The 24,186-nt window shown below is 43.1% G+C and overlaps 1 protein-coding gene across 12 annotated transcripts; it reads left to right on the top strand.

Annotated features, from left to right (window-relative positions):
• The first annotated feature begins 172 nt into the window (after positions 1 to 172).
• LOC109640301 (phospholipid-transporting ATPase ID-like) lies at positions 173 to 23,578 on the top strand. 12 transcript variants are annotated; one of them, XM_020104209.2, is made up of 28 exons: positions 173 to 373; positions 7,758 to 7,872; positions 8,001 to 8,059; positions 10,217 to 10,330; positions 11,058 to 11,156; positions 11,997 to 12,058; positions 12,813 to 12,885; positions 13,215 to 13,285; positions 13,714 to 13,796; positions 13,896 to 14,054; positions 14,312 to 14,400; positions 14,679 to 14,872; positions 15,101 to 15,309; positions 15,542 to 15,585; positions 15,677 to 15,842; positions 16,086 to 16,274; positions 16,420 to 16,535; positions 16,677 to 16,841; positions 16,940 to 17,051; positions 17,224 to 17,329; positions 17,441 to 17,579; positions 17,943 to 18,126; positions 18,345 to 18,568; positions 18,789 to 18,872; positions 19,241 to 19,486; positions 19,571 to 19,709; positions 19,973 to 20,103; positions 20,554 to 23,578. In XM_020104209.2, the coding sequence occupies exons 2-28, from the start codon at positions 7,830 to 7,832 to the stop codon at positions 20,881 to 20,883; spliced, it is 3,630 nt and encodes a 1,209-aa protein (XP_019959768.2). In that variant the 5' UTR covers positions 173 to 373; positions 7,758 to 7,829; the 3' UTR covers positions 20,884 to 23,578. The 12 variants fall into 12 exon arrangements, with proteins under 12 accessions (XP_019959768.2, XP_069379069.1, XP_069379064.1 ...); XM_069522968.1 differs by having other exon boundaries at positions 15,677 to 15,850; positions 16,091 to 16,274; XM_020104207.2 differs by having other exon boundaries at positions 268 to 439.
• Positions 23,579 to 24,186: the final 608 nt, after the last annotated feature.

Below are 24,186 nucleotides of genomic sequence, written 5' to 3'. Positions count from 1 at the left end.
ATAGTATGTTTTTTTTATAACTTAACATACTGTAGTAGTGTTTCCCCAATGATATTTATATGACTTATGATATTGTGACAATTCTGAGATAAGTCATAAGTAAAATTGTTAAGGTCTCAAAAGGAAAACGTGATTTTTATATGTCACGAGAAATCCTTTTACCAAATGAGTTGTAGGTGAGAGGAGTCAGAGAGAGAGAGAGAGAGAGAGAGAGAAGGATGGGAGGAGAAAGTAGAGGAGGGGAGAGCGTGAGAGAGGGAGGGGAGTAGTAGGAGGTGGTGGGAGGCCAGGAGGAAAACACCAGACCTCGTTTTCTCCTCGGAGTTTGGAGACTTTCTGCGCCAGGACGCGCCGCTCCACGCCGGGACGCACGGTAAGAAGAACCGCTTCTCACTGACCCTGGAGGTGAGGGGTGCGAGAGAGGAGGTGGAGGCGGAGGGTGAGTTTGACAGGGTGAGGATGATTTTTTTGGGGGGGGAGACTAAAGGGGGATGGAGGAGAAAGGGCGAACAGGAAGCCAGTGCGCGCTTGTCTCCTCGCTTCCTCGTCGCCGCCGCTTCCCTGCAGGGAGTCAGAGAAAGTAAAGAAAAGAAAAGAAAAGAAAAGGTAGAAGAGTCTGTTTCAGAGGAAGGAGGAAACTCTCATCTGCACTTTCTGTCTTTCTTTCTCTCTTTCTCTTTCTTTTCTCCCTCTCTTCACTTCTCATCAGAGTCACTTCCACAAAAACCGCAGCGACTGACTTCTGTTAGTTTGACAAAGTTTTGAATCAACACATTGTTTTGTTGCTTTAGGTAAAAGTAGAGTGAATGTGTCGATAGTAATAATGATGATACGCCTGAGCACTGTTATGTACATGTGCTGTAGTTGTGCTGTGTGTTTGGTGATGTCAGTTATGAGTAAAGTCTCCATCGTAATGCGGTAAAAGTATTTATTCATGTCCTGTACTAGTGGTAACTGCAGCAGTGCCTGTATACTAAACCTGAGCTTGATGCTCAGCAAAGGTATCTACAATATACAGTAAACAGTCTTTAATGCAGAGTGAAGTGAGATACATGTGTGTTCATCCTACCTGGTTTATCTGCAGTGAAGTTTTTCATTATTTCATTTACTGAACTTGTCTCACACATTGCCGCTCAGACGTCTGTTAAAATACAGACACAGTCTTCATACCCATGATCACAACTCTTTAAAATAAAAACTCATTTATTTACGTTTTATCTGGTTAGTTTTGGTTTCATGTTGTAATGTAGGGAGCAGACTAAATCTTTTTCTCTGACGTACGTCCTGTCCTCATCACGTACGTGGGCTTCTACCTTTGCTTGACATTGATTGTTTTGTAGACGTGTGTGCATCTCACGTCGGCGTGTTGTCAGTTGGGCCGGTTGTAGTCTTTCTGTTTGAATTGAGAAAATGAATGAACCAGTTCATTTGGTAAATTTGGTTTCCACTGGAATATCATTCTGGTTTTACGGCCAGCATCTTCAGGCGCAGTACTCCACACAAGTGTAAACAAGTGGTTTCATGCGGGAAACTTACCAACAAGTGATAGTTCAGTTAGATCCAGACTCAGACCACCTCCGAGTCTGGTCTGTCGCTCCAGACCGTGGTCTGAGGAACCTCTCACATCTGATACATGGGTTAAGACTAAACTGAAAAGTCGAAACATCTGGACCATGTGCTCCACATCTCGACGCATAAACCGAGACGTTCGAGAACAATGACACAAACGTTTTGTTATGATTATCTTATCAGTTAAGATCTCTCAGAGTGGTTGACCAATGACAACAGAGTTGAGCAGCTGCTCAAACAGAGCATCTTAGCTTTATCAGGAGGGGGGGTCTTAAAGAGACCGGAGCTAAAACCAAGTGTTCGAGACAGAGGCTCAAAAGATGAGCAGGGATATATATAAGTATAAGTTCAGTATGTGTTTTCTTAACATTGCAGCACGTGAACCTTTTCAGGAAATGAAACTCATAAAATCTTGAATGAGTGAAGGTAGTTCCTTGTATTTGAGGTTGATCAATAACTTGCTTACAAATCAATTTCAAGCCAACTCGGTGTCACGGCTTGTCGTTGGTTCGTTGTTGGACTGCTGTGACCCTGCGTCTGGCACAGTAGGAGTCAGAGAGTCTTTATGGTACATTGGGCAGATTATTAAGCTTTGAAGGTCAATAAAATGTGAGGTTGATATCAGGTAAGATGAGAGGAGGAGTGGCTTTGTGGCCTGAGAGGTCAGGTGAATAATTCAGAGGTTCGATTGTTCGGGCCTTTTCGGTGCAACGCTCTGGGCTCTTGCTCAAAGCGCAGCTACTGTTTTGTTCCCTTGTGTCATAACTGCTTCTCACTTTGTTATTGTGTCTGTCGTCAGCTGGAATGAGGTCGTAATGGGGTTGGATGCTTACGTCTGTGTATACATCTCACACATCGGGCATCGCACATGCATCCGAGTCACAAATCACTTCACTGCGTAAAGTTCTCAGAGGAATAATTCCTGTCATCCCAGGTGTGACGCTGCTTTTGGTTTTATGATTAATTTGCTTTTTCTCTTGTTGTGAATGGGAGAGTAATGAAAGAGTGAACTTCCTCAGAACTACTGGGAAAAACATGAATCAGTGACTCACTTGGTTATCGGTTAGATTGACTCTGTTTCTGTGGAGGTCTGAACATTATGTGAGTGACAGGAACAAGGAAATCTGATAAGTGGGAAATGAGCAAACCGTCGTCAGGACCCCAGTCAGGCTGCTGTACGGCTGCCCGGCAGATCTTTCCTCTCAGGAAACAGAAAAAGCTGCTTGAGTTTGAGTTTTTACTGATATTTCTTGGATTGAAGGTTTTTTGTTATAATAATAAGAAATAAGAATCACATCAGCTGTATCCAGAAGTCATTATGACATTATCACATTTAGTATTGAGTATTTATTGATCATCTCTACATTAGCACTGAGCATGAATGAATATGTTGATCTTCATACCTGACTTTCATGATTCTTGATCTCAACTACACCTTTTAAATTTCAGTGACTGTATCATGTAAAGTTGTGATGCTGTTGACCTTTGACCATGTATATTATTGATTAACAACATGGCAGCTCCCCAAAAGTGAGGCCAAAAACATCTTGATGTCCCCCTGGTGGCTGGCTGCAATATAGGTCTTAACCCCCACCTCCTCCAGGTTAGTGGATGGGACCAAAATAAAAAATCGGAGTAGACCTTATATAAAATGTTCTCAAAAATGGTTTGTGTCATTTTAGGTAGTTCATAAAAATGGGGTGAAGGTTATGACTGACAGCTGAGACTGACATTCAGTTGATTGAGTGTTTGCTCCTCCCCTCATGTGCAGACTCTGGCTCCAAATGCGTAACATGGCGGAGTTCACATCCCGGATATTTTGGCTTCATGTCAGGATAATGGGACTGTGTAGAGACAGACTCACACACACTCACACACTTTAATAAAATAAAGGAGAACTTTTTCAGTGGCTGCTCTGTACAAAGCTGATGTTTATCAGTATCACGTCATTGAGGTCGTTAAGGCTGAGGCTGTGAATTAACGGAAAAACCAACAAACTAAAACAAATATGTTCTCTTTGGTTCAGTGTCACAGAAAAACTTTGAAGATAGTCGTCATATGAGTCACGATGCTTTTCCACTTTGTATTTAATGATCTAAATCTTTTCTTAAAGGTCGTATAGATTAAAAAGCTTCTATGTTTGGTTTTGTTTTACTGCAAATCTAAATTCACTGTTTAATGTCACATGAGCTGTTGTGACAATAAATTGGCGAGAAGTTCCTCTTATCACTGAGTTCCTGTTACAGATTTCTGGGATGAAACCTGAAGGTAGTTATGATGAAACTACAGCGACACACAATATTAAGTGTTTGCACAATCAACCGCAGCTGTTTTCACACATTAGGGAGGATTGAGGTTTTAGTCTTTTGTCTGAACTGAAAATGAAAATGATCTATACTTGAAAGTTTTTAGAATTAAAAGCTGGGTTTTGATTCTGTGCTACTGTGCAATATTTTCTCCCCTTCCTCTCTTCCTCCCTTCCTTCCTCCCTTCCTTCCTTATGGGAATATCAATTGTTTTGGTCATTGATCTGAGGTTTTTGGTATCAACACAGGATGTGCTGTGTAACACACAGAAAGAAGCTGACAGTTGTTACTGGTCTGACACAATGAAGGTGAAGAAAGTCCCTCTGCTCCACCAGACTGCAACTAACCAACTATTTCATTTCCTGATTAATCTCCTAGTTTTTATTCTCGATTTATTGGGTTGATGGTCGGTTTTGTCCAAACGACAGTTAAACTATTGTTTCTTCTTTTCATTTTCCATTGATTATTATTTTGATCAATTAATTATCAAAATAATTACAGATTATCGTTTTGTCGAGCGGCTAATTGATTAATGAACTGACCTTTGTGGCTGCATGTCTTTCTGTAGGTAACTTCACTGCTGTCAGTTTGTTCTGAAACACACAGAGTGTATGAGAGCTATTATTAGCTATGAGCCTGATAAGACGAGTACCTGCTGATAGAGGTGCAACAGAGAACACGAGCAGCTGGAATGTTAAAGGCAGAGTTCTCCTGAAAACACAAACCAGGAGTTTGTGTTTTAGCAATTTTTTCTTCAAAGATTCAAATAAAAACCTCAACAAAGGCTTTTCTGTAAGTTCATGATGGATTTTCAGGCACAGGCCTGGTATGGCAACGCTTTGGGCTTGTGTGCACTGACAGTTTCCTAGACAACACCTCATCTTTACTCACTGTCTCCGTCTCATCCATGTGCTTTCCTACTGAAGTGTCATCTGTAGACAGACCTGGTCACAGACTCTGCTTCCAACGTAATCCATGTTGCTCAAGGCACAATCAGCGGCAAGTTAAAATAAGCTCAGCATGAGGAGCCGAAATGACGCCTCACAGATGTGCTAGTATTAGTTTATTTCTGGAGTGTGTCACGGCCCACAAGGACGGGAATGAGGAGCTTAAACTAGGCGTAAGGGGTCAGGCCTGTTTGGACGGACTGTTGATATTTGTTTTTGGAAAGTTAGAAGGACTGTGGTGATGTTCAGTCTGGGGGTCTTCCTCTAATGTTTTTGTGCCCTGGAGCTGTTGTATCTTAAACTCTTCCTCTCAGTGGTTGTAGCCTGAGGAGCTCTCAATGTTTCCCTGAAGCTCTTTGTTTGTTCTCAGAGCTCAAGATGTTTCAGAGCCACGAAGAGCTTCTCTGTTTACACCCTTGAACCCTCTCTTCTCAGGCTGGAAACAAAAATGCAAACTCCTCCTCTATGCAGTTCTTGACATTTCTGGTCTCGTCATTGAATCAAATACACACACACAGGAAACCGCAGGCTCTTGTCTGATCGGCTGATCGGAGGAAAGTAATAACAATAACTTCTGTCGTCCTCTTGTAGTTTCAAGAAGTTGGTGCTCTTGTTCAAGTCAAACACTGCTCTCAGTTTCACTCCTGTGAGCACAGAGCTCTTCTTTTCTTCTCCCTCTGTTTGTTTCCCGTCATTCTAGTGAGGTGACTTTTAATAATGTATAGAAGTAATAATCAGGATGTTGTCGTGATATAAAATCACATTTACTGAGATAAAAGCTTCTGTAAATGATATTCTGAGGAAGTCAACTGCTCTGTCGTGTCCACTGGTGCTGCAGTGAATGATTATTTTCCTCGTCACCTAATCTGCCGATTGTTCTATCGATTTCCTTCCCTTGAAATTATTATTTGATGATTAAAATAGTTGATAGTTATAATTTCCATGAATACATTTAATCAGTTAATCTGCAGCTCAGTTGAAAAGAAAGTTGGAAACCTATTCTCAAAACACAAAAGTGGTCTTCAGCCATTAAACACACACAGCTCTGTCTACACACACACACACACACACACACACACACACACACACACACACACTCAGAGGCTCTTTGTTTCAGCTGCAGAGAAGTCGGTTCTGATAGTAGAGCTCTGTTCAGTTGAGAAACTAGAGATCACTGATCCAACAACACATCCATTCATTTGAGTGACCTCTGACCTGTGAAACCAGTCACAGGTGACTGTGACACTGGGATTCTGTTACACAGCTTTGTTTGCCGCGAATAACATTAATTCCTGTGTGTGTGTGTGTGTGTGTGTGTGTGTGAGAGAGAGAGAGAGTGAGTACCTCTCGCGCTTCTGCTGCTTTGTCAAATTCAATTTTCTCGGGGATCAATAAAGGCTCATCTCATCTTGAGGCTGCGTGTGTCAGGGTCCAGATGTTTGTCTCAAGCGTTTATAACGATCTCAGGACAGATGGACATTGAGCCGTTTCAGACATGAACAGAAAATGTTTCAGAAAATTGGGGACTGGACTTTTGAAATTTCGTCTGCATCTTCTGTGGCTCCTCTTTGTCATCCTGAGATTTTTGTGCTCCTCCAGTTTTGCGCCTGTCAACGCTACACAACTGTGAATTCTCTGTAAATTATATTTTTTCCGGGGGTCTTGCAGGAGAAGTTCTGGGAAAATGTCCGCAGCTACTCACTTGAACATTTTAGTTCTCGCATACAGCCCCTCTGGAAAATTTCAGGAGAATGTCTGGACTGCAGTGCACATCTGAAAACGGTTTAATTCACTGGAACCAGCCTGGTCTCAGTGGAGTTTCAGCAGTCAGTCAAAGTTAAAGTCTCGTTAAAGCTTCATGATGATTGCAGTGAGTTTAAATGTCACTTTTTCCAGACCAGAGACGTCCCTCTGCGAAGGGTCACATGACTCAGGGTTTGGCTGCAGAATTAACTGGGTCGTTAATTTAGTTTTACAGTCAATGAATAGGTGGACTGTGTGTGTGTCTGTGTGTGTGTGTGTGTGTGTGTGTGTGTGTTCAGCCTTGGTATTCCCGGTAAAACACACATTCTTCAACAAACACATGTGGTTGTTATTTATAGCTCCAACTGTGATGTCATCTCTGCATCGAACGCTGAGGGGCAGGACTTTAAAAACCAACCTCTTCCTGTCTCACACACGCGCACGTTAATTTCCTGTTCCTGAATTGTGGTTTTTATAATAAGAAAAACAACTCATATGGTAGATTTACTTCTTACTTCTTCTTCTGACTTACTAACAACTTCTCTTTCGGGTCATGTCTTCACTTTGGGATGAAGAGATTAAAGCTAGGGTTGTTAATCCTGGAAACGTTGGCAGGAGCAGGCCAACACGTTGAAAAGATCCCAGCTCCTCTCCTGGGGCCTCAGAGCCGAAGTGTCTCGGGGCCGATGAGTGAAGGGACGATGGAGCGGGAGATGGGCGGGCAGGTTGTTGTGGTGTCAGCAGTAATGTGGGTGTCGTAGCAGCCTGGTTGTTGTGAAGATTATCCAGTCGATCTGCGTTTGGTGACGTCTGCATCTCGTGTGTTTATTAGTGTTACTCGCTCGTTACCGACCAGTGTTCTGCCCTCTCTCTGTTGAATGAGTGGAGAAGGGGATCCTCCCTCTGAGTCACGCCGCCCTACATGGGAAAAACTTTAAGAGGCTGGAGGGCTGATGCAAACCTGGAGTAAAGCTGGACTCACTCACACACTCACACACACACACACACACACACACACGTGCGTCAAACATAAACACACACATGAGGCTCACAGCTGGACAGTCAAACATTGTCCCCTCCTCCCTGTTTCTCTGTGTGTGTGTGTGTCAATATGTTGTAGTGAAGATATGAGGCGACTCCGATTCATCCTTTGTTCGGCTGAAGTGTAACGACTTTCTCTGGCTCCTCACAGACATGTATGATGGATAGATAGCAGCAGCAGCAGCAGCAGGAGAAGAAGAAGAAGAAGAAGAAGAAGAAGAAGATGTCGTTCTTTGGCCTGGACTGTGTCAGGAAGAAAGAGACGGGTAAGTTAACCTGGGTGGATCCTCAGTTCTTTAAATATCATCAGATGCTATCAAACTTTCCATGGTAGAAAACTTAATATATCGTATAAATTAATAATAATAATGTTTTTTTTTTCTGTCCTCATCAGAGATGGAGAGGAAGCTCCGTGCCAACGACAGAGAATACAACCTGTCCTTTAGATATGCAGTAAGTACTAAAACACGTGTCTGTTCACATGCTGACGTCATCCTCTCACTCAGACATCCAGTCGTCAGTTTAACATCCGGTTGTTCTCCAAAAGTCTGCTTCCTGAAACAGAGGGGGGGGGGGGGTTTACAGAGGGTTCAGACCACTGCACGCACCTTCTAGACAAAACAGTTGAACCACCACGTTCTCTCAGTCCAGATATTCCAGATAAACTCTGTTGGGTGTGTCCCGCTGCCCGAGCGGTTATCAGGAGACTGGACGTCAGCCAAGGTCAGAGCTTCAGTCGCTGCTGGTTCGACTCCTTCTCAGTTTGTTCAGCTCTGCTGCTGCTGCGAGGTCGAAACTCGGCATCACTGAGTGATGAACTTTACAGAAAGAAAAACAGATGCACGGACGAATGTTTGAAATCCTGAAGAACGGCATGAGCGAATTCAACAGAGCAGCAAGAGTTCAGCTGATGACCAACAGGAAGTGAAACGTCTGAAATATAAATTAGCAAATAAGTTATTATTTTGAAATGAGAAGAAATTGGATATTGACAAATATTAAAGATTATTCATATATAATTTTTCATAAACAATAAATCAAGGACAACAATCACATTTGAATGCATAAACTAAAAAATAAAGATATAGACACATACAGTATATTTCAGTATACCTCGTACACAAATAAACATTAATGTTCACATTATGCACAAGGTGATACACACATCAACAAATTGTTTCCTGGTATTTTAATATTTCTTTTCCCTTTTAATCGATAAAATAAACATGAAAATGCAACACATCATACAATAAATTTATTTCAGTATACTCTACTCATTATTGCATACAAGTACACTAACTGTAGGTACACACGGAAAGACACAAACGTCGACTTGATAAGAACTAATATTGTAAGAAGTATTGTTTGTGTCTCCAGTTCTTGAATATTTAACTTTTTCTCTTTCGTTTGGTTAAAGTTCTTTAAATCTTCAGCTCCAGTTGATCAAACTAGTGGAAAAAAGCACAAAAGCCTTTCAGCTCATTCTCTCTCTGCTGCTCGTGTCATGAAACCTCTGCAGCTGTCTTCAGTCTGTGGGCGTCAGTTTGTTTATGGTGAAGAGATCCAGTGATAGAGTGACGCGTGACTCAGGGTCTGTCGGCCCGCAGCCTGCCGATGATAACGTCCACCTGGCGCAGAGCGGAGGACTCTCACCAGATTACACTCCAGAGGTTCAACATCTGGAGTGTAATCTGGATTCTTCAAATAACACGATGAAATCCCCCCCGAGGGTCTCGAACAGGAGGAGACGTCTGGATGATTCTTCTTCTGTCTTATCTTTTCGGTCGTTCGTCTTGAGACGAAAGAAACATTGAATATAGCATAATTATTAATTTCCATGAAATTGGTAGATTGGAGAAGTAAGTGTGAATCTTGAGGGGGTCGGTCTCCAGGAGTTTGTGCAGTTTTGTGCGGATGCAAATGAAAATGTAGACACGGTGGATGTAAATGTGGTTTCAACCATCAGCCTTGTTTGGATCTCGTTGCTCAAGGACACTCCGGCAGAGTCAGTGCTTTCAAGTCTCTGAGTTACAGTTTTCACATCCAGCTTCTGTCCGTTAGTCCGTCCCCTGAATCTCCAGAGAACCATAAACCATCGGCAAATATTTGTCTGAACCCATGATCGTCTGTTATCATCCCGGATGCATCGGCACATTTCCGTGAAACAGCCTGTAAATGTCGAAGGGATTCATGTCGCAGCAAAGTGCTCTACATGCAAACTAACCCGACTGAACATGCAGAGTATCAGTGTTTTCTTTCCCACCAGTCTCGTGACACACAGCAGTTTTTTGTTCTAATGTTTTTTTCTTTTGCTGCATCAGCAGAAACTGTGTAGAGTAATGAGACAGATGCAGCTTTGTGATGGAGGATATTGATCTGTGTCCATCATCAGGCCTCAGAGGTGCGAGGATCTCTGTAGAAATTCTTCCCGTCAGGATTAACATGATGTTTTTAGCCAGGATTCCTCTCTGTTGCCCAAAGTTGACTTGAAAAAACATCCAGAAACATATCGGATCCTCCAAATCTCTTTTATATTGCGACATTATTCTGATGATGTTTTCTCATGGAGGTCGTTTGTCTCTTCTCCCTCTCCCTGTGCACCTCTGCCAGACGAACGCCATCAAGACGTCCAAGTACAACTTCTTCACCTTCCTACCTCTCAACCTGTTTGAGCAATTCCAGAGGATCGCAAACGCCTACTTCCTCTTTCTGCTGGTGCTCCAGGTGAGCGAGACAAACGCACGCACGCAGAAGCTGTCGAGCAAATTTCACGCAAACGTGAAAAAGGCCTTTTTTTTTTTGTGACACCCGCAGATTCTAAATGTAGCATGTGTTTCATCGTCTCATAAACCATTGGAACTGTATCTGTGATCACATGGAACCATCAGTGAGAGTCACATGCTCATGCAGCTCAACCCCACTCGTCCACAGCTCTCACAGTGAAGCGTTGCATCAGCTGAACAGGATATGGGCGAACGTAGAGGAAGTGCAACGTGCAATTCAGGAAGTTGCCTCATCGTGTGAATAAATGTTCACGTTGCACCACAGATAGAGGACGAGGAGCTGGAGCTGTGCAGCAGCGTGGAACCACTGAAGCTTTCTCACTGTTAACTCGTGTATTTACCAGCGACTGATACAATCTGATTGGGTCTTTTTTTAACTTTTGCACGAATCTAAACAAAGTCACAAAGAGCGTCACAAACGTCGGTGGCAAAAAATGAATGAACTGAAATAAAAGGTATTCAGTTCCGTTGAACTTTAAACACCAAATTATAACATGTTGGGTCAAGACTTTAAAATGTAAAGAGAAACTCAACAGTTCCACGATGAGCAGCACTTTGGCGACTGGAACTGAAAGATGGAAGTAATCGTCAGTGTATGTGTGTGTGTGTGTGTGTGTGTGTGTGTGTGTGTGTGTGTGTTTGTGTGTTTGTGTGTTTGTGTTCCTCAGGTGATTCCTCAAATCTCCTCTCTGTCCTGGTTCACCACTGTCGTGCCTCTGGTCCTCGTGCTGTCAGTGACGGCAGCCAAAGATGCCACCGATGACATCGTAAGAACATTTGATGAAAGTGGATCACAGACAGAGTTGACAGTGAACCGATGATAGTTTGATTTATTGAAAACAATGACCCCGGACATGTGACCGTGTGTTAGGTTGCGTATTATCTCCACTTCCCTCTTTCACTCTCCTCTTCAGGGAAAACGTGTGATCTCGTTGTCAGTGGCCTTTGTCACATCGCTGTGCGTTATCGACACACATTTCATTTTATTCACACAAATCATTTATCACTGGGTTAACGTCAAGTACAGGTCGATGTGGATCAACCTCAGGCGACTTCTAGCTGCTGAAAACAAATGACTGAATTCATGTTTTTGCGGAGGAGTCGGCCCCTTTTCCGTAAAACTCTTGCTCAACGGCCGTGTGGAAATGTTGTGAAATAGGGCTAACGACAAAAAGTAAGTCATTAGGAGTAAAGACTAATGAAGAAATCTTAAAAATCCTCGCTCCCCCTCACAGCCGAACTTTAGTGGGAGGTTTTCTTTGAGTTAATGGACAAACTGTTTTTCTTTTCATCACTTTGTGAAGAACAGAGACGGAACAAACAGCCTCGAAAACAATGAGAGGAAAATGAGTTTTCATCTTGGCTTAATTAAATGTTTGCGTGTGGCACCCGGTGACCTAACACCAAACCACCAGCAGGAAATAACTGATGCAGTTAAACATTAGCTCACCGCGGAGAACAAGAGTGTTTTTGTTTGGGCAGCGGTTTCGGTGAACGTGCGGCTGTAGTGAGGTGTGTGTGTGTGTGTGTGTGTGTGTGTGTGTGTGTGTGTGTGTGTGTGTGTGTGTGTGTGTGTGTGCGTGCGTGTGTGTGTGTGTTGTTTCCAGAATCGGCACCGAAGCGACAATCAAGTCAACAACCGAAAGGCTCAAGTTCTTATCGATAGAAAGTAAGTATATATGTGTATTTATGTGCAATGAATCATGGGAAATACACCCGTCCTTGTTATTTCTTCCGTGTAAAACACATTCCAAACATTATTCTTGTTATTTATCATATATAAAGTTTCATCATCATTTCCCTCAGAGGACCTTCTCTACCTCAGGGTCCATTATTCGTAGTCATAGCATTTTTAATAATGGAATTAAGTCTATATACAGCGTCCCTCACCTCCCACAGACGAATCAAGCATACCTTAAATATTTCTGATGGCAGACTTCAGGTCAACAGGATACAAAACAAGCGCTCCCCACCACCCTGCAGCTGCTTCCTGTGGTTTTCCTGGACAGAGTTTCGATTATTTCACGCACAGGAAACAAACAGATGGGTCACAACTACCCAGAGAGAATCAGCAGGTCCCCGTGTCTCAGTGTTCACAAGTTTATTTTTCTTTACTCATAAACATTTATTTTAAGTTTGTCTCCGCGAGTGAAGCTCTAAAAGTTCTTCCAAAGCTCGTCTCCACGTTTCCAGGCACAGAATCGAGGTTGAGAAATAACCGGTGATAATGTAAAACACTCATCGAGCACTTTATTAGGAACACCTGCACTCCTGTTAACATGCAGACAGTTACTCAGCCGATCACGTGGCGGCAGTGCAGTGTGTAAAAAATCCTGCAGGAGCTTCAGTTACTGTTTCCATCAAACATAAGGATAAAGACAATGATGTGATTTACTTGAGGAGCGTCTGTTTCCTGTTCTCAGACTGCGGAGCGAGAAATGGATGGACGTGCAGGTGGGAGACATCATCAAGCTGGAAAACAACCAGTTTGTTACTGTGAGTCATCACAAAACAAAAGCCCCTACATCTCCTTTTTCTTTCCTTGACAGATCTTATCTATAGTTTCATTTATTTAATATCCAATGTCGTTACGTCGTCCATCTTTATTATTATTTATTTACAGTGGAGCAAAAAGAGTAAAAGTTCATGTTTGCAGATTAAAAGTGTTTTTACAACCTCTCTTCTTTTACTTTGTAGAGAAATAAAACCCAATAAGATGTATAACAGAGTTGTAGCTTCACACGCTGCCGTCGTATCTGTTTTGTTCATTTGTTGATCACAACATCAAACTGACATCATGTGACGATGAGTCCGTTTGATTCCAGGCCGACCTCCTGTTGCTCTCCAGCAGCGAACCGCTCAACCTGGTGTACATCGAGACGGCAGAGCTCGACGGGTCAGTCTGGGTTCTTTGTGTTTGAATTACAATCTGTATTAATGTGCCTGATTTTCTTTTCTCATTAAGATCCATTATTATTCCCCGGGGAATCAGTGGAAATGTCAAAAAACATTGAATAACGCAGTTTTAAAGAAAGTGATCAAATCAATTCCTGGATCTTCCCGTCAAATTGTATTGAGTTATTTAACCTATTATTTTAATTTCAGTAAAGATCTGTTCTGCTCAGTCTTGCTGACAAACAAACAAACAAACCAATAAAACAGGGTTCATAGTGATATTCTTCTTTTAACACTGGTCACTTACGTTTTTTCCATTTTGTCATCATCCGTTTCTGCTTTTCTTCATCTCCTCCTCCTCCTCCTCCTCCCTTTCTCTCAACCTCCCCTTCCTTCCTCCTCTTCTTCATTTCCTCCCATCGTCCTCAGAGAAACTAACCTGAAGGTGAGGCAGGCTCTGCCCATCACAGGAGACCTGGGAGACAACATAGAAAAACTGGCTGACTTCAATGGTATCATTAAAAAAAAAAAAAAATGCAAAAATCACATTCGAGCTGGAGTCGTGTGTTTTTCGTGCTCAAACCTGCTGCGTCTCCTCTCTGCCCCTGAAGGCGAGGTGCGATGTGAAGCCCCTAACAACCGCCTCGATCGCTTCACGGGAACGCTGACGTACGCCGGTCAGAAGTACTCGCTGGACAACGAGAAGATCCTGCTGCGAGGCTGCACCCTGAGGAACACCGAGTGGTGCTTTGGACTGGTGCTGTTCGGAGGTGAGCGGGAAGTTTCCTGGACAAGGATTCGCTTTGATATTGAAACTAGTGGAAACTGTAAATGATATGTAGAGAGACATTACTCTTACTGCACTTCTCAGGGACATTACGTAGGTCTGAGATGAACGTATTAGATTGATTTGTTAGAAACACATGAAGGGACTGAAACTGTGGGGAGGTAATTCAAGTTTTTTTAATTGTCTGGAGGAAATAATTTGAGTTTCCGTTTCTCTGATTCGTTTCCGTTTCTCTGGCAGGTCCAGAGTCGAAGCTGATGCAGAACTGTGGGAAGAGCACGTTCAAGAGGACCAGTATCGATCGTCTGATGAACGTCCTCGTCCTCTGTGTGAGTCCTCCGTGGTGTTTGTCCGCTTTAGATGCTGAGATCGATTAAGCTGCTCAATTTTTAAATCAGAGATTGTGGTTTATCTGTAATAAACAGATCGATCGGTCCATAACCCAGAGCAGCAAGAAGAAGACACTCATAGAAACTTTGAATTTATCGAGTTAATAATAGAAAATATCAGAAAATAAATATGGAAAACTAGCAAATAATTTAGAAAATAAATCAGATCAAATTTCCAGTTCTCACTCTGACCTCTGACCTCCGTCCTCTCCCTGCAGATCTTCGGCTTCCTCGCCTTCATGTGCACCATCCTGGCCATAGGCAACTGGTTCTGGGAGATAAACGAGGGCTCCCAGTTCACGGTCTTCCTGCCGAGGCAAGACGACACCGATGCCGGTTTCTCAGCCTTCCTCACCTTCTGGTCCTACGTCATCATCCTCAACACCGTGGTTCCCATCTCTCTCTACGTCAGGTAACAGAATGTGTGAAGATTCTTTTTATGCAGTTAGGTACAGAGCGTGGGTGTTCATCAAAATCTCTGGAACCTGCCTCAAAATGTAACGTCTTCTCTCTTGTCCCATCCTTTTAAAGTTTCTCGAAAAGCCAGTTGGTAGTTTTTGCGTAACGAACCAACGGACGGGGGCAAAAACAAGACTGTTTCTCCTTCTAATCAGTTCCTGTATCAACATCTGTTTGGCAGTGTGGAGATCATTCGGCTCGGGAACAGCTTCTACATTGACTGGGACAGGAAGATGTACCACGCTCACAACGACACCCCCGCCGAGGCTCGGACCACCACCTTGAACGAGGAGCTGGGACAGATCAAGTACATCTTCAGTGACAAAACGGGGACGCTCACTCAGAATATCATGACTTTCAACAAGTGCTCCATCAACGGCAAATCCTACGGTAAGTTTCAAGACATTTATTTTCTGTGGTGGTTTCCAGTTCTGTGTTTCTGACCGTATCAGAAAACTGGAGATAAAAAGGTTCCACTGGGAATATTCTCGTGGACAAATTGCTAAAAGGGACTTAAACATTTTATGTTTTAAATTTGCTTCATAAATAAACTTGATTTAATGATGAAAGCAAAGAAAAGAAAAACCAAAGTGTCGATTCATCCCTTTCTTCTTCTTTGCAGGAGACGTGTACGACCACCAGGGACAAAGACTAGAAATTACTGAGGTGGATCATTAGTCTTAATCTTACAGTTCACTTTTACTAGGCACAAGTAGGAAGGTGGAGACAGTTAAGGTGTCTTCTGTTGTCTCTCCAGCAAACGGAGACGGTGGACTTCTCCTTCAACCTTCTGGCCGACCCCCGCTTCAGGTTCCACGACCACGCGCTGGTGGAGTCGGTGAAGCTGGAGAACCAGGAGGTGCATGACTTCTTCAGACTGCTGAGTCTCTGCCACACCGTCATGGCTGAGGAGAAGAAAGAAGGTGAGTCGGTATCCAGGACTTCACTCTGCCTCTTTTCCTGAATGCTTTACATTTCTGTTTATTATGATTATATAGATCTGTGTGTATTTATATTTGTGATTGGATCAACTCTAATAAAATCACATTTCCTTCAGATTCTGTTAAAATCTCAAGTTTAAATAACCTTGGAAGTAAACTTTCAGCAATTTTGAACAAGGGAAGGAGAGTCATAAATGAAACAAAGGTTTTTTTTTTCTCCTGCAGGTGAGCTGCTCTACCAGGCTCAGTCTCCAGATGAGGGAGCGTTGGTCACGGCAGCCAGAAACTTCGGTTTTGTCTTCCGCTCACGAACGCCGGATAGCGTTTCCATCGTGGAAATGGGACGGCAGCGTAGCTACGAGCTCCTGACCATTCTGGATTTCAACAACGTCCGCAAGAGGATGTCCGTCATAGGTATAAAATCTTATATATATCAATATATATCAATGAAGGCTCTTGTTTAGTTAGATTTCTCTTATAAACCTTTTACCTCAAAGTCAAACTGGTGGTGATTCCTAACTTTGTTCTCACGGGTGAGTTTGTGTGTTTGTGTTTGCAGTTCGGAGTCCGGAGGGGAAACTCTCTCTCTACTGTAAAGGTGCAGACACTATCATCTACGAGAGGCTGCATAAGTCCTGCAGCAAACTGATGGAGGTCACCACAGAGCACCTGAATGTGAGGAACACTTCTGTTGTTGAACAGGCCCGAGAGTGAAAACACATTTAAATCCTTCAGTTTGAAAAGTTTGGAATCTGTGAAGTTTTGCTTTCTGAGGTTGAGTTTGGTTTTTCCTCTAATGTGCGTCCCGATCTGCAGGAGTTTGCAGGGGAGGGTCTGCGGACATTGGTGCTGGCCTACAAGGACCTGGATGAGGAGTATTTCAGCGAGTGGAAGCAGCGCCACCATGAGGCCAGCACGACGCTGGACGACCGGGAGAGCCAACTGGACCAGCTGTACGAGGAGATCGAGAAGGATCTGCTGGTAAAGAGCGAAACAAACAGAACTGGATTTCTATTAAATAAAACTTTTGGTGATGATGATGATGATGATGATGATGATGTGTGTGAATGTGTGTCCAGCTGCTCGGAGCAACAGCCATAGAAGACAAGTTACAAGACGGAGTACCTCAGACTATCGAGCAGCTCTCCAAAGCCGACATCAAAATGTGGGTTTTGACCGGTGACAAGCAAGGTAGTGTAACTTCAAAGTTTTAGATATAAAACAACTTTATATAAACTTTTTTACATGGAAACAAGACAAGGAGATTATTTTTCCTATTTTATGAGCTATAGTTTTTAGTATTTCAGTTACAAGAAGGTTGTGGTTATTGTCCGTTCACTGACGTTTTTAATTTGTGTTGCAGAAACTGCGGAAAACATCGGCTACTCGTGCAACCTGCTGCGAGAGGAGATGAACGAGATCTTCATCGTCTCTGGCAACTCACCGGATGACGTCCAGGAGGAACTGAGGTCAGAGTTCTAAAGTAAAAAAAAAAAAAAAATTTATCCAGACTGAGCATGAGAAGCGGATTGTGAAGCGTTTCTATGGATCCAACCATTTTTTATTTTCTTGTGGTGCAGAAATGCCCGAACATCCATGAAACCAGATTCAGTGGATTCTGTGTTCCTGCCGGGAAGGAGTCTGGTGAAAGGAGTGAAAGTGATGACGGACGAGGTGGTGAACGGAGAATACGGCCTGGTCATCAACGGCCACAGTCTGGTAAAGAACTTTGATTATCACCGTGCATCCTGTAACTTTCCTTTGTGACTTGATTTGCTTGTAAAAACATGAAGGTGTCCATCACACAAATCAAAGAGCAAAGACTGTTTTTATTTGTTTCTCAGTCAAGATTATAATCGTCAGGTTTTCAAAAGTAATCCAACTTTGATCCAATCAGCATTAGCGCATCTTTTAGTTTGTTTTCTTAAGAATCACATCTGATCTGCTAGAAATTAATGGCATTAACCGGCATTTAAGCTGCGTGGACATTTCCAGCTGCAGACATTAAACTCTCACGTTGTAACATCTGCTGCAGTTTTCTAATCCCTGCCTGTGCATCACTCTTCTCTTCTTCTCCCGCAGGCGTACGCCCTGGAGCGCAGCATGGAGCTGGAGTTCCTGCGGACGGCGTGCATGTGTAAAGCAGTGATCTGCTGCAGGGTGACTCCTCTGCAGAAGGCTCAGGTGGTGGAGTTGGTGAAGAAGTACAAGCAGGTGGTGACACTGGCCATCGGAGACGGAGCCAACGACGTGAGCATGATCAAAGGTACCAGCAAGGGGCAGCGGAGATCTTCGTGTGGTGTTCCCTCCCCCTCGGAAAATGTTTTTATATTCAGAATGGACTAAATCAACACAGAATATCCCTCCACTAACTTTTAAGTGGAGGGATATAACTCATTTTTCTCAGGAGCTGGTGGAGACCAAACTTAAGTTTCCTCAGACCGGTGTAAAGACACGTGACTTCCCTTCCTGTTCTCTTCCCAGCGGCTCACATCGGCGTGGGCATCTCTGGTCAGGAGGGGATGCAGGCCGTGCTGTCCAGCGACTTCTCCTTCGCCCAGTTCCGCTTCCTGCAGCGCCTCCTGCTGGTGCACGGCCGCTGGTCCTACCTACGCATGTGCAAGTTCCTGCGTTACTTCTTCTATAAGAACTTCACCTTCACCTTCATCCACTTCTGGTACGCCTTCTTCTGCGGCTTCTCCGCACAGGTGAGAGAACGGGGACACAATGCTGCTGGGTATTTATTTATTTATTGTCTTATTTCTTTTACGTTTCACATTGTGTAGACACCTGTACATCACGATGGCTCAGCAAATACTGTCTTACAGGTTTTACAAAATGTAGATATGGTCAGTCGACCTTTGTTTTGTTACTATGATTGAACCAGATATAAAATATTCTCCTCTTTTTTTTTTGTTAACTCCTCAGACGGTGTACGATGAGTGGTTCATAACACTTTACAACCTGGTGTACACAGCACTACCTGTGCTGGGGATGAGTCTGTTTGATCAGGTAACAATGTGATGTGTGTGTTAATGTGTTTGTGCCTGAAAACAACAAGGATGTAAATGTAATCTCTTTGTATTATCACCTCTCAGACGCACGTTTGAGCTCAAGGTGTGTTATGATTATTATTCAGAACATGAAGCTAAGGGCTAAAATAACAAGAAGCAGTCCTGTGGTTTTTATGACTCCACCAACCGGTACAGTTTCATACTGCATGTTTTTACCACCAAAATCAAATCAGGTCATCTCTAAATCCAAGTGAACATTTGTACCAAATTTGAAGAAGTTCCCTGAAGAGGTTCTCGAGATATCGTGGAAGTTGGACAGACGGCCTACACAGAAGCCTAATCTCTTTGTCTCCCCCTGCTGGTCAGGATGTGGACGACGTGTGGAGTTTCCAGCATCCTCAGCTCTACGTCCCCGGTCAGCTCAACCTCTACTTCAGCAAGAAGGCGTTCTTCAAGTGCGCCCTCCACAGCGGCTACAGCTCCCTGGTGCTCTTCTTCATCCCCTACGCCGCCATGCACAACACGGTGAGGGACGATGGGAAGGACGTCGCTGACTACCAGTCCTTCGCCCTCCTCACCCAGACGTGTCTGCTGTTCGCCGTCAGCATCCAGGTCTGAAGATTTTGGGATGATTTGATCTTCTGCACTTGTCAGGCGTGGAATACAAACCGCTGTTTCATCTATGTGTGTCTGCAGCTGGGGCTGGAGATGTCGTACTGGACGGCGGTGAACACCATCTTCGTCCTCGGCAGCCTGTTGATGTACTTTGCCGTCACATTCACCATGTACAGCAACGGCATGTTTCTCATGCTGCCGTCGGCTTTTCCCTTCATAGGTGAGTGGGAAACTGTCGGCCAGAGTAAAACACCACAGTTCCATGTTTGGCATTTTATTGGACAATTTCAAAATAGATTGATTATGAATAGTTGAAGATTGAGCTTTTGTCAATCACCTAATTAATTGGGTTTGTTGTCTCAATTCTAATTATAAATATAGAAACTTCTCTCAGTCTCCTCATCACTTGTTTTTTCAGCAGAAAGGTATAAAATTGTTTGTTGCTGTGCATAAACACAGAATCGTGTGTGTGTGTTTTTCCAGGAACAGCCCGTAACTCTCTGAATCAGCCGAACGTTTGGCTGACGATCCTCATCACCTCCACTCTGTGCATCCTCCCTGTGGTCACCTACCGCTTCCTGTTGATCCAGCTCTGCCCCACCATCAATGACAAGGTGCAGGTCCACGTTTATCGCTCTCCACTTTACTTCTCCAAGATGTCGTTGTTTCTGATGAAGCTTTCCTCAGTGACCTCCTGTGACCCACATCTGACTCACTGAATATTTTCTGCCAATGCACCTGTTTATGGAAACTGCAGTTTAAAGGAGACATGAGCTCAAAATTTGGATTGGTAATTTTAATTTCTGTTATTAAATGAAATTGTTTTAATGCTCTAACGTTCAGAAAACACATCACTGTCCTCTGACTCTCCGTTGCTGCAGCTCCTCTTTTCAGCCTCTGTCTGAAACACTTGGTTTAAGCTCCTTGTGATTGGTGGGGTGCACTATGCAAGTCAAATCAGCTGGGCATTGAACCACCGACCTCCTGGTTAGTGGACGACCCGCTGTACACCCCGTGTGCCTCTCTAATATTCAGACTTTGTCGCCATCTGCCCAAACTTTCAGGTGATGTTCAAAGTGAGACAGACCAAAGCGACCCCTGCCCCTCCTCCTCGTCGCACCCACATCCGCCGCACCAGCACCCGCCGTTCAGGCTACGCCTTCTCGCACGCGCAGGGCTACGGGGACCTGGTGACGTCCGGCCGCTTCCTGCGGCGTCCGGCTGTGTCGCGGTCCTCTGGTTTGGCGCACACGGGTCGCACCACCATGGGCTTCAGTCCGATGGGACGATCGGCCGGATACAGCCCGACGGGACGCCCCCAGAATGCCAGGGTCCAGGATGTGGAGGTGACGTCGCTTCAGATGTACAGGACAATCAGAGACCCCAGCCTCTGACGGACAGAGAGCTGAGTACTGGAGGAATCTGGGACGACGTGATAACTGGACGTGTGAATGTGAATCCTAATTTTGATACTAAAGAGCTCAGACTTTTCCTGAGTGTCGAAGATTTTCCAAAATCCGCCTCATCTACACAGACGTGGTGTGAAAAGCTCCTGCTCGGAACATTTTATTTTGTAAAATAACGTGCTGGCCTTTATTTTGCGTAAAGGAACTGCAGCAACATGTGTCGCCTCCTCTGACGGATCACGGGTGTTCATGTCTCCTGCAGGTGAGAGACTGATGAGAAAGGTTTCTGACACCAGACACATGTCTACAGATGTTTACAGACTCCTCAGCCTTTGTTAACCAGGAGAGTCCAGATCCACAGCAGGACTTTGGAAACAGGAAACAAAGCAAAGCCATGTCGCAGAGGAAACTTTCATTTCTATATCTCAAGTGTCCTTTTTTAAAACTCTTTAGTTTCATATCTGGAAGCTGTACGAGCAGTCAGCACTTTGGCAGCAGGATTCAGCTTCAGTGTTGTGGGACCATCCAGCTTGTGGAGGACATTTATTAAAACAGTTTGTTTTGTTTCACTTCTTTTCTGAGCTGAGATAAAAAGGACGAGGATTCACAGCCCGGGTTGGAATTACATTAAAAAAACAGGGATTTATTTAAGTGATGAAAAAAAGAGTCTGAGAACTCGTTGGTTGACCTACTTCCAACTCATCCACATAGAAAAAAATCTATAAACACAAATTCTACAGTGAAATTTAATGTTGTGAGAATTAAGCCTGAAGATCTTCTGCTTGAAGAGCTGGAGCAAAAGAATAACTTTTTGCATTTGTACCTGAAAATACAATTATGACCACTTAAAAGGGAAAACACAGTTTTATTAAATGAAAGTCATAACTTTAGGCCGTGTGTCATTTTAGATGGAGAAGATCAGAAAACCAGCCTCTTTAGTGGAGGAGGAAGCAAAATGATTTTTTATCATTAAATTGCAACTTATTTTCATTATCTTCATCAGTTTGACCCCAACACTCCATCGTATGCCAAGTTAATAAACTCTAGATAGAAATCTTTTTTTAAAGATAAACTATCCATAAAGTCATCATCTGCCTCGAGTTTGTAAAATGTGCCTCAGTGAGTTTAGATTCTGAGTGACTTCTACAATTACAGCTTCTCGGAGGCTGAAAGGTCTGATTCAAGTCTGCAGCGTTGCACATGGAGACTCCAGATCATGTTTAGATCCAATTACTGTCGTTCAGAACCTGAACCAGAATGTGGTTCAGCTCCAGCTTTTAGCATCTATGGATTATTTTGCCTGCAAATGTTGGTGAACTGTGTTGACTGTGTAGTAACTAATCTGCAGTGCAGACTTCAGAATGTGTATCTGGAGGTTTATCCCACTGCTCACACACTACAGCCTGGACCAGGTGATCCTTAAGTCCGTCAACATGTCCAGAGACACGTCTTCATTCATGTGTCTCCTGCAATGTGTCATTTGTTGTTTTTGGTGCATTCACACCTGCAGTGATCAGATCAGATCACACAGGATGTACCTGGGAAAAAAAACTGCTTACTTCATTTAAACCTATTTTTAAAGCCTGTTTTCACCATCACATCAGAATTATTTGAAAATCATAAGTTTGCTTTCGCTCCTTTACATCTGACAATCAACCTAAAATACACAATCTGTGATTCAACATGTTTCCAACACATTTCTATTTGAAAAATAAAGGGAATTCTTACCTGGAAACAATAAAGACGAGAATGTATACCAGAAAATAAGTTAGTAAAAAATAGTTTTATGTGACAGTCAAGGTTTAGTGATGACTGTATGTTAAGAAAGGAAACATTATTTTACAAGGTCAGGGTTTTTATATTAGCAGCTGGACATGTGAATCTTTAATTTATTATTTGATGTGTGGAGGTTTTTGTAAGAGACCAAATGGAATTGGTTCAATAATTGTACATTATTTTATATTTGCCCACATATTGTTGTTTTCTCTGTGCCTCATTATATCCATATATATATGGTTCAGTGTTTTTATCTGAATATCTGTCATGTGTCAGTTCTGATCCAAACCCTGGATATTCCCTGTGATGCTTTGTCACCATTTAAACTCTTAAAGAATCTGCTGCTGGAGCTCAGTGTACGTGAAGCTGGCTCACACCAACGTCAGCTCACGAATGACACCCTGGCAAGCTCTTTCCTCCGCTAAGCCCCAACAGTCGCCTTAAATTCAAGTTGCACCAAATTACACAGACTCATAGGTATCAGTCCTCTGAATTTGTCTGATTGTTTTCATCAAGATTCATGAATTATTTCCAGGGAAATCAGTGACGATGTCAAAAAAGCATCTCAGTTTCAGTAATTCTTTCTTGGCTCGTGTGGAACCCGTTCAGTAATAACGTAATGAGCAAGATGACGATGATCTCATGTGACAGATTTGCTGAAATCCCAGCATCACTGTGGTACTTTCCAAAATAATATAATCATCAATCATAAAATAACTTATAATATCAGTGATATTTATCAATGTATTACAATCATTTTTTGTTGTATTATTTTTGCCCTGAAAACTGAAACTGTAACTTTTTACTGTATGAGAAATCTGATTTTTGATCTGCTCTTCCTAATAATCATTTTGTAGGATTTTGTACTTTTAAAGTTTCCATTGCAATAAAGAGAACAAGATCACAACATGTTGCTGTTTGTAACAGTCATTAAAATGAATGATTTTAATTTAAAACATTAACATTAATCTCATTGTTTTACATGTTTGCAGTTTTTCTTTCCACCAGCAGATGATGCAGTATGCTCACCGCGGCACACACCACGGCAGCCTGATGGTTTGAATTAGTGTGTAACACTGAAAGAATCTTACTGAGCTCAAACACAACAACAGAAGACAAAAGAATTCAATCCACAACTATGATGATATCGAGGTTGAGTCCCTGTCCAACATGTCATGTCTTTACAGTTTGACGTCTGAAGGACCACATGGTAACTTTGCCTTGACTGAGCAGGTACAATACAAACCGTGGCCGTAATGAGTTCCAGGGGGTGAAAGGTCATCAGGGGCCTCCTGCTCTAATTTGTGAAGTTTGTTTTTCAGTAAATCATCCAGGGTGTGACCTGTCTCTGTCCCAGGGTGAGTCCCAGCCTCTGAGGCCCTGCAGGGGATAATCGGGTTTTAGAAAATGGCCTGATGGAAAAAAATGGATTGATGGTGGCTTATTGGAGTCGATCATTTGATTCTGAAAAAGAAGCCTGGGTCATATTTGCTGTATTTTCAAGTGAGTTTAGAG

The sequence above is a fragment of the Paralichthys olivaceus genome, chromosome 4 (genome assembly GCF_024713975.1).
Source record: "Paralichthys olivaceus isolate ysfri-2021 chromosome 4, ASM2471397v2, whole genome shotgun sequence".
NCBI lineage: Eukaryota > Metazoa > Chordata > Actinopteri > Pleuronectiformes > Paralichthyidae > Paralichthys > Paralichthys olivaceus.
The sequence above is the reverse complement of the archived record's forward strand: the minus strand, read 5'-3'. Positions and strand labels throughout refer to the sequence as shown.

Coding starts and splice junctions, on each gene's coding strand:
- LOC109640301 (XM_069522963.1), top strand. CDS start 7,830: ATGTCGTTCTTTGGCCTGGACTGTGTCAGGAAGAAAGAGACGG. Junction 7,873..8,000: donor TGTCAGGAAGAAAGAGACGG/GTAAGTTAACCT, acceptor TGTCCTCATCAG/AGATGGAGAGGAAGCTCCGT. Junction 10,331..11,057: donor TCTTTCTGCTGGTGCTCCAG/GTGAGCGAGACA, acceptor TGTGTTCCTCAG/GTGATTCCTCAAATCTCCTC.